Source organism: Agelaius tricolor, unplaced genomic scaffold, assembly GCF_023055355.1.
Source record: "Agelaius tricolor isolate 1412-34295 unplaced genomic scaffold, bAgeTri1.0.p SCAF_28, whole genome shotgun sequence".
Taxonomy (NCBI): domain Eukaryota; kingdom Metazoa; phylum Chordata; class Aves; order Passeriformes; family Icteridae; genus Agelaius; species Agelaius tricolor.
In genome coordinates, this window is record NW_027269288.1 from 6,719,520 (window position 1) to 6,728,529 (window position 9,010).

The 9,010-nt window shown below is 43.1% G+C and overlaps 1 protein-coding gene across 1 annotated transcript; it reads right to left on the bottom strand.

The window, feature by feature from the left end:
• Window positions 1-3,348: 3,348 nt before the first annotated feature.
• Window positions 3,349-5,074, bottom strand: LOC139600672 (transcription factor HES-5-like). The gene is made up of 3 exons (XM_071449037.1): window positions 4,975-5,074; window positions 4,577-4,757; window positions 3,349-4,447 (listed from the first exon to the last, which is right to left on the bottom strand). Exons 1-3 carry the CDS (start codon window positions 5,035-5,037, stop codon window positions 4,206-4,208), a joined length of 486 nt encoding a protein of 161 aa, XP_071305138.1. The 5' UTR covers window positions 5,038-5,074; the 3' UTR covers window positions 3,349-4,205.
• Between the last annotated feature and the right edge of the window lie 3,936 nt (window positions 5,075-9,010).

Below are 9,010 nucleotides of genomic sequence, written 5' to 3' on the forward strand. Positions count from 1 at the left end.
TTCTGTCAAACTCTCATCCTTCCCAGCACCATCTCCCACCTGCAGAACACTTTCCAGCCCCCAGTTTGTGCCAGTGCCAAGGGCAGGAGCTCCAGCCTCCCCTTGCAGCCCCCCTGGCCCTGGTGCTGTGCCCGCTCACCAACTGGGGATGACAGAAACAGCCCTGAATTCCTACTGACCGCTGTGTCACCTTTCCACGATCACAAAATGCCTCAACCCTGTGCGAAGTTCTGCACCCGGAGGTGTTTTGCTGCCCTTTAGATGGTAGACAGTGAAGCCTCGGAGAAGCTTTATTTATTTATTTATGCTCGGGAAAAGAAGGAAGATCCTGATGCTCCCCAGGAGGAATCCGAAGCCTTTCCCTCTCCCATGCTGCCACCTGGTGACAAATCCTGCTCCAGCCTCCTAAAAGACAAAAACTCATCCGACAGGAGCAGCTTTTAGCTCCATGGAACAGCAGCTGGTGCAGGCATCGAATCCTGCAAAATAATTCGTTTTTAGTTGGTGGATTTCCTGGTGGATGCTGCACCCCTGTCCCTGGCTGTGCAGAGCTCCCAGCTCACCTGCAGCAGCTGGGATTTTGCACAGACATTCCTAAAAACCACAGAATTTCCGAAACATCACCTTACTCTGCAAAAACACCCAGAAATAATTCTGCTGGAAAAAAAAAAAAAAAAAAAAATTAAGATTTTGTCTATCATATTTTCCTTGAGGGAAAAAAAAAAAAAAAGCCAATATTTCCCTTTTTTTCCACTCCTCATGGCCATGTGGATGTCACCTCCCAGATGTCCCAGCACACCCATTCGGGGCTTTCTTCTGCGCCTCTCCAGATTCTTCCACATCTCATTTTATAAACAATTCTGATAGCTAAAGCATTTCTATCCTCACCAAATTCTTCCTTAAAAACATTCACAGGGATGCTCTTCCTGAAAAATCCTTTTCCTTAAGGCAAAGCCAACACCCACATAACTCAGAGTTTTCCTTTCTGCAGGTACCAGGAAATTTCTTCAGTAAGAAGAACTTACATTCTCTCTCCAGAAAGAGAATGTGTTTTCTTCAGTAAAAACTTTATTTTTAGACACAGTGGACACAGAGGATGTTAACTTTATTTACTAAAAACTACATCGTTTGCTTGGCACAATGGAATTTTTTAAATTTGTTTTACATGGAATTGCTGTGTACAATTCCTTTCTTTTCTCCTAAAAACTGAAAAAATTCTGTACAAAAATCCATTTGGAAACTGCATTGTGTATTGTGCAGAATGTTTAAAATGGAAAAAAAAAAAAAGCCAATTTTTTTCCCACCAACAAGCAACAAGTGGAACAATTAATGCATACCAAGTGTCAACTGTCCATGGGGCAAGAAGAAAAATTCAGGCATTCCACACAGCCCACTGCTCCTGAAGGGGATGTAAAAAGGAAGAGTTTCCAGCCCCTGTGACACTCCCAGTGCCTTGATCACTCAGCTATTGCCAACTTTGATGCTTCACAAGATGCCACTGGGCTGTTTCATTAACTCCTTTGCAAACCCTCCTTTTCATTTTCAAGCTGCCTTTCTCTTCATGATGATTTAGGGAAAAAAAAGAAAAAAAAAAAAAGGGGGGGGGTTTGTGCTTGGGTTTTTTAACCATCCCCATTGTGTGTCACAGTTCAAACCATGTCCAATTCAGGCCTGGTTTCTTTGGGGTAGGCACCAAGTTCCTGCACAGGAAGAGTTGTTTGATCTCCTTTCTCCTCATTAACATCAAAACCACGTCAAAGGGAAACACAGAGTATAAAGAGTCAGCTTTTATCAGCTTTTATCAGCAAATCCCACTCTTTCCACTCTAACAGCCAGGCTTCTACTGCTCTCTTAAGAGCAAGAATCTCTGTTGGGTCACTCTCAAATCAGATTTTAATGCATTACCCAAAAAGAGAGGTACCTCTGACTCCTGCACTGCTGCAAAGGAAAGGAAACAGCCCCACCAACAAGCAGGGAGGGGAATTTTCAGCGGGAGAAATCAGATCATTCTTCAGGGTGTTATTACAAAACTGCCCCTTTACAGTGATGTTCTTCGTATTTGTGGGGCACATAACTTTTCCTCCTTTGCCAGATATTTGTGAGGGCAGCTGCAGCAGCCAGCAGAACCACAGAGACAAGGATTTCCATGATTGCTGGCAGAGGTGGAGCTGGGGAAGTGTTCTGCTCCTCAGGTGTGATGGGAGAAAACGCCTCAAAGACGGACAAACCCCTTAAATTGTGGCACAACCCCCTCAAAACCCCTCGAATCCCAAGCCAAGCCCTCAAAGCCTGGCACAAACCCACCCCTCAAAACCTGGTAAACCAAGCCCTCAAATCTTGGTAAAAACCAACCCCTCAAATCCTGGTAAAAACCCCACTAAACCTGGCATAAACTCACCCCTCAAAACCTGGTAAACCAAGCCCTCAGAACCTGGTAAAAACCAACCCCTCAAATCCTGGTACAAACCCCACTAAACCTGGCATAAACTCACCCCTCAAAACCTGGTAAACTAAGCCCTTAAACCCTGGTTAAAACCCCTCAAAACCTGGCACAAACCCACCCCTCAAAACCTGGCAAACCAAGCCCTTAAATCCTGGTACAAACCCCTCAAAACCTGAAAAACCAGGCCCTCAAAACCTGGTAAAAACCAAGCCCTCAAAACCTGATAGAAGCCCCTCTAAACCTGGCATAAGCTCACCCTCAAAACCTGGCAAACCAAGCCCTCAAATCCTGGTAGAAACCCCAATAAACCTGGCATAAACTCACCCTTCAAAACCTGGCAAACCAACCTCTCAAATCCTGGTACAAACCCCACTGAACCTGGCATAAACTCACCCCTCAAAGCCCAGAAAATCAAGCCCTTAAACCCTGATACAAACCCCTCTAAAGCTGGCACAACCCCACCCCTCAAAACCTGGCAAACCAAGCTCTCAAATCCTGGTAGAAACCAACCCCTTAAATCCTGGTACAAACCCCACTAATCCTGGCCTAAATTCACCCCTCAAAGCCCAGAAAACCAACCTCTTAAATCCTGGAACAAACCTCACTAAACCTGGTACAACCCCACCCCTCAAAACTTGGCTTGGTGGGCAAAATTTGTGACCAAATGATGTGGAAATAGGAGTCAGGTTCTGGGCAGGTGCAGGACAGGTGAGGGGTTTGGGACAGAACTGCAGGAATGCTCAGTAGGATTCTGCAGAAATCTGTGGGATTCACAAGAATATACAAAGTAAACATGAATGGGAGTTCCTTGAGCTTTACAAAAAACCCCATTTCTTCAGAATGACAGCCTTTCTCAGAGGTGCAGGCAGCTGCACATCCTTCAGATGGAGAGACCCACACAGAAGTTGCACACAAATGCATTTTATTGCTCTCTACACACACAGAGATGCATACACAGTATGCAGGTAAGCCATAGGGCAGTCCCAGCACTGGGAGAAACATCATCCACCAGGAATTCAACCACTCAATACAGATAAAAATCATTATTATAATGAAAATGCTAAAAAAAGCATAGCTTACACCCAAAATGTATAACATTGACAAATAAAGCCTGTTACCTACTACTTTTCTTTAACATAAAGCAATAACATACTCTTTCTCTAAATTGAAAAAAGCATCAAATAGTAGAAATATTCCACATAGTTTCCTAACTCCTGGTCATCCCTCACACTGTATGTACAGGACTATGAAAGGGCCATGGGAGAGAAATCCAAACCAAAACCAAACCCGTTTCTGATGCTGCACAACTGATGAGCAAACAGAGGGAAATACTTCAATCAAGTGTGCACGAACCAAAGGGAATCAATTTATCCTCCAGAGTGACTGAGCCAACCAGAGTGGTCAGTCAAGCCAGAGCAATGCTGACGGCTCTTACTGGGAATATCAGAGAAAATCTCCTACAGCAATTCCTGTCCATCACAAGTGTAACATTTACAAACACCCTCCTTCATTCTGAAGACGTTGCCCCTGCCTGGGCAGCACTGCACCAGTGCCTACACAGCTTCAACACTAAACAGAACACCTCAGCTTTTGCCAGAGGACCCCAAAAAAAGTCAAAAGCATGGCATTCTCTCACACATAAATAAAACAAGTGGGGGGAAATAAAATTCCCTACGGGAGAGAGGATCAGAGCTGGACTATCAGATGCAGTCAGATCCTTCCTCTGGACTGTCACAGGTCTGTGCAGTGAGGACTCCTCTGATTACCAGGGCCTCCAGAGAGGGCTGCTGTCCTTTGGAGACACTTGTTTCAGGGCACTGGCATTCCCAGGGCAGAAGGAGACCTCTGGAGCAGCTGCCTGGCTCTTCTGGAAGTGGCTTAAAAGTTTGGTCTGTGTTTCAGTTCGGACTTTGTGGAGAGAGAGGAAATAGAAAGCTTCTTGCAAACACCTGGAGTAGCCCTCTCTGAAGTCAAACTGGGAGCTTTTATGGAAGGATCCTGCAGCTGGAGAAGGGAGGAAAAGAGGGAGAAGGGAAGAAAGAATAGTTTAGAACAGCTGTCCATGGCTCAAGATTCACACAACAGTCACAGATTTATGATAAAATGGAGACTGAAAGAAAATTCAATACTTACTCTTCATCTGCAGCTGGCTCTGCTGCTTCAGGTAGCTGACAGTCATCTCCAGGATGTCAGCTTTCTCCAGCTTGGAGTTGGGCTGGTGCCTCTGGAACTCCTTCTCCAGGAGCAGCTTCAGCTGCTCGATGCTGCTGTTAATCCGGTCCCGGCGCATTTTCTCCACCACCGGCTTCCTCAGCTGCAAAAAGCAAAGGAAAAGAGCCCTGTGATGAAAGGATCCTCTCCCTGACCCTCCACCGGCTTCCTCAGCTGCAAAAAGCAAAGGAAAAGAGCCCTGTGATGAAAGGATCCTGTCCCTGACCCTCCCCAGGGCTGTTTGCTGCCCACCGCTGCTCCTCAGCAGAGCCAGGCAAGGTCTCATCTGGTGCAAACTGCTCTGCTGCGCCTGCACTTACTTTGTTTTTCTCCTTTGGTGTCAGCAGGCTGTCGGGCTCCAGGAAAACAGCGCTGGGAGCCATCTGTCCTGAGCAGAGAGAGGATCTGGAGCGGAATCCAGGAGGAACGTGCTGCTGGGAGCTGCCCGTAGCTGATATTTATACACCCTGAGCGTGTGGGTCTGCGGCTCGGCGGCGTTTCCCACACTCCACAGCCAATCCCTGCCACGGGGCAGCACAAAGGCAGAAGCAGCTATTCTTGCATGCTCCAGTGGCACTGAATAGCTCAGGGGATAATGACCTTCTTCTTCTCCCAGATGAGCAGGTGGGGAGTGCGCGCTCCCCGAAAGGCCGCGAGCGCGGTTCCGTGTGCGTGTCAGGAGCTGGGAAAGGGCTGGGGAAGGCTGCTGACTAATGCCAGGGATCTGTGGCATTCCAGGGGCAGCCCGGGGGTCACAGGCAGGAGGAGGAAGGAGGAGGAGGAGGAGGAGGAGGAGGCAGGAGGAAGGTCAGCTGCCCATGGAGGGATTGCTGCTCCAGGCGCACGCCGGCAGCTCCTGCCTCTGAAAAATGGGCATTTTGTGATTGGTTTTTCGCAAATATTCACATTAATATTGTGGAAAATGTGCGTTTTGTGATTGGCTTTTCACAAATATTAAAGTGAATGTTGTGGAAAATGCGCATTTTATGATTGGCTTTTCACAAATATTCAAATTAATATTGTGGAAAATGCGCATTTTGTGACTGGCTTTTCGCAAATATTCAAATGAATATTGTGGAAAATGCCAATGTTATGATTTGCTTTTCGCAAATATTCAAATGAATATTGTGGAAAATGCGTATTTTGTGATTGGCTTTTCGCAAATATTCACATTAATATTGTGGAAAATGCGCATTTTGTGATTGGCTTTTCGCAAATATTCAATTGAATATTGTGGAAAATGCGCATTTTGTGATTGGCTTTTCGCAAATATTCAAATTAATATTGTGGAAAATGCCTATGTTATGATTGGCTTTTCGCAAATATTAAAATGAATATTGTGGAAAATGTGCGTTTTGTGATTGGCTTTTCGCAAATATTCAAATGAATATTGTGGAAAATGCGCATTTTGTGACTGGCTTTTCGCAAATATTCAAATGAATATTGTGGAAAATGTGCATTTTGTGATTGGCTTTTCGCGAATATTCAAATGAATATTGTGAAAAATGTGCATTTTGTGATTGGCTTTTCGCAAATATTAAAGTGAATGTTGTGGAAAATGTGCATTTTGTGATTGGCTTTTCGCAAATATTAAAGTGAATGTTGTGGAAAATGTGCATTTTGTGATTGGCTTTTCGCAAATATTCAAATTAATATTGCGGAAACTGCACATTTTATGATTGGCTTTTCACAAATATTCAAATGAATATTGTGGAAAATGCGCATTTTGTGACTGGCTTTTCGCAAATATTCAAATGAATATTGTGGAAAATGTGCATTTTGTGATTGGCTTTTCGCAAATATTCACATTAATATTGTGAAAAATGTGCATTTTGTGATTGGCTTTTCACAAATATTAAAGTGAATGTTGTGGAAAATGCGCGTTTTATGATTGGCTTTTCGCAAATATTCAAATTAATATTGCGGAAACTGCACATTTTATGATTGGCTTTTCACAAATATTCAAATGAATATTGTGGAAAATGCGCATTTTGTGACTGGCTTTTCACAAATATTCAAATGAATATTGTGGAAAATGTGCATTTTGTGATTGGCTTTTCACAAATATTAAAGTGAATGTTGTGGAAAATGCGTATTCTGTGATTGGCTTTTCGCGAATGTTAAAATGAATATTGTGGAAAATGCATATTATTTTATTACTGGCTTTTTGCAAATATTAAAGTGAATATTGTGAAAAATGCATATTTTATGATTGGAATTTTGCGAATATTAAAGTGAATGTTGTGATAAATGCATGTCTTATTATTGGATTTTTGCAAATATTAAAGTGAATGTTGTGAAAAATGTGTGGTTTATGATTGGAATTTTGCAAATATTAAAGTGAATATCGTCAAAAATGCGTATTTTAGGATTGGTTTTTTGCAAATATTAAAGTGAATATTGTGAAAAATGCCTATTTTATGATTGGCTTTTCGCGAATATTAAAATGAATATTACATGTGTTATGTTAGAAAGTTATGTTGTATTCATTTTCTTTAATGTGTTAAATATAGTTTTAGGTCATGCAAAAATGTGTATTTTATGATTGGCTTCTTGCAAATATTAAAGCGGATATTGTGAAAAATGCGTGGTTTATGATTGGCTTTTTGCAAATATTAAAATGAATATTATATGTGTTATGTTAGAAAGTAATGTTGTATTAATTTTCTTAAGTAGTGTGTTAAATATAGTTTTAGGTGATAACTGTTAGGAAAATTAATCCACAAACACCAGAGGTTTATGTCCAAAAAGAAGACAGAGGAGTTCTTTTACTTTATTTGAATAAAGGGAAACAATGGGGAAAACCCCTAAATTCCATAAGAATTAAAAATGAAAAGGGAGGGTTATGCATTAGAGGGAAATCTTTGGTATCAGGTGTATCAGGAAGTCTGAACCTCTCAAGTACCTCAGAAATGGGGAAAGAGAGAAGGGGAATGCAGCCAGGAAATTGGGATAAAAAGGAGGCTGCATCCTCCAAAAATTGGAGAGACCCCAGGGGAATGCCCCATGGCCTCTCCCTTTATTGGAATAAAGTAAAAAGGGACTCCTCTGTCTCCTTTTTGGACATAAACCTCTGGTGTTTGTGGATCAATTTTCTTAACATTCCCTTCCCTCAGGTCCTTATGCAGCCCTTTAGAAAACTCTCATAAGTGCTTTATGTTTCTGTTTCCAAATACCTGCAAGACAAATACTTGTGGAGAAGGGTCTTGGGATTGTTTCAGAATCAGTTCAGTGTCACATGCTGCCTCTTGCTTCCTCCTCAAATCACATTTTACTCTAATTATTTTCATTTAGTCTATAAACAAAGGAAAACTGAGTGCAGAAGAGATTTATACCCTCATAAACTTATTAGAAATCCAATTCCTGATTCCTCATTATCCTCCCCTGGGCCAGTTGCTGTGTCTGTGCTCAGGAGGTGCCTGCAGCTGGGAGAGCTGATGAAAACACAGCCAGGGATTCCTGCTGGAAAACTTGAACCAAATCTGCCAGCAATTTATCCAACAGGTAATGTCAGGGTTTATGTTTGTGGAGCTCTTACTGCAGTGAGTAAATACCAGTTGTATTCACATTAATATACCTGTAGGTGAGCTCACCTTTACATTCACGTGTGTGTGGCCACATCAATGTGAACGCACACCCCCAGAGCACAGGGACACATTTCTCCCTCCCTCTGCAGCTCATTATTGGTGCACCAGGTAAGGCTTCAATGACCTCTTCCAGGCTCTGCTTTTCCATCCCCATTGTGCTGCCCTGAATGGGCTCCCCTCTCCCAGCACAGAGCAGCAGCTGTTGAGCTCAGGGTCTTTTATGTCAACTTGTGGGAAAGCTTTTGTGACACCGTTTCACATGTTCTCCTCAAAGCCTGTGGATTATCTCTGAGCCCATGTAATGCCACCTCTGAAACCAATCTTGCCCTCTGTGCAAGAGATTCCCTGAAACAGAAACTCCAGAGCTGGGACTCATTTCTCCAGCTCATTAACTGAGCACAGGAAGAAGAAAAGTGCCAGTCCTGTGACGGGCAAGGAAGCTTTGCTGGAGAAAATTGCTGTTTCCCTCTTGCTGCTTTCCTCTGATTCTCCACTCAACACCCAGATAAAAACTACATTAATTCCTCCACCTCTGAAACCAATTTTCCCCTCTGAGCATCCCTCTCAGGGAGATTCTCTGAAACAGAAACTCCAGAGTTGGGACTCATTTCTCCAGCTCATTAACTGAGCATAGGAAGAAGAAAAGTGCCAGTCCTGTGATGGGCAGGAAAGTTTTGCTAGAGACAATTTTTGTTTCCCTCTTGCTGCTTTCCTGTGATTCTCCACTCAGCACCCAGATAAAAACTACATTAATTCCATGGAACAGCCA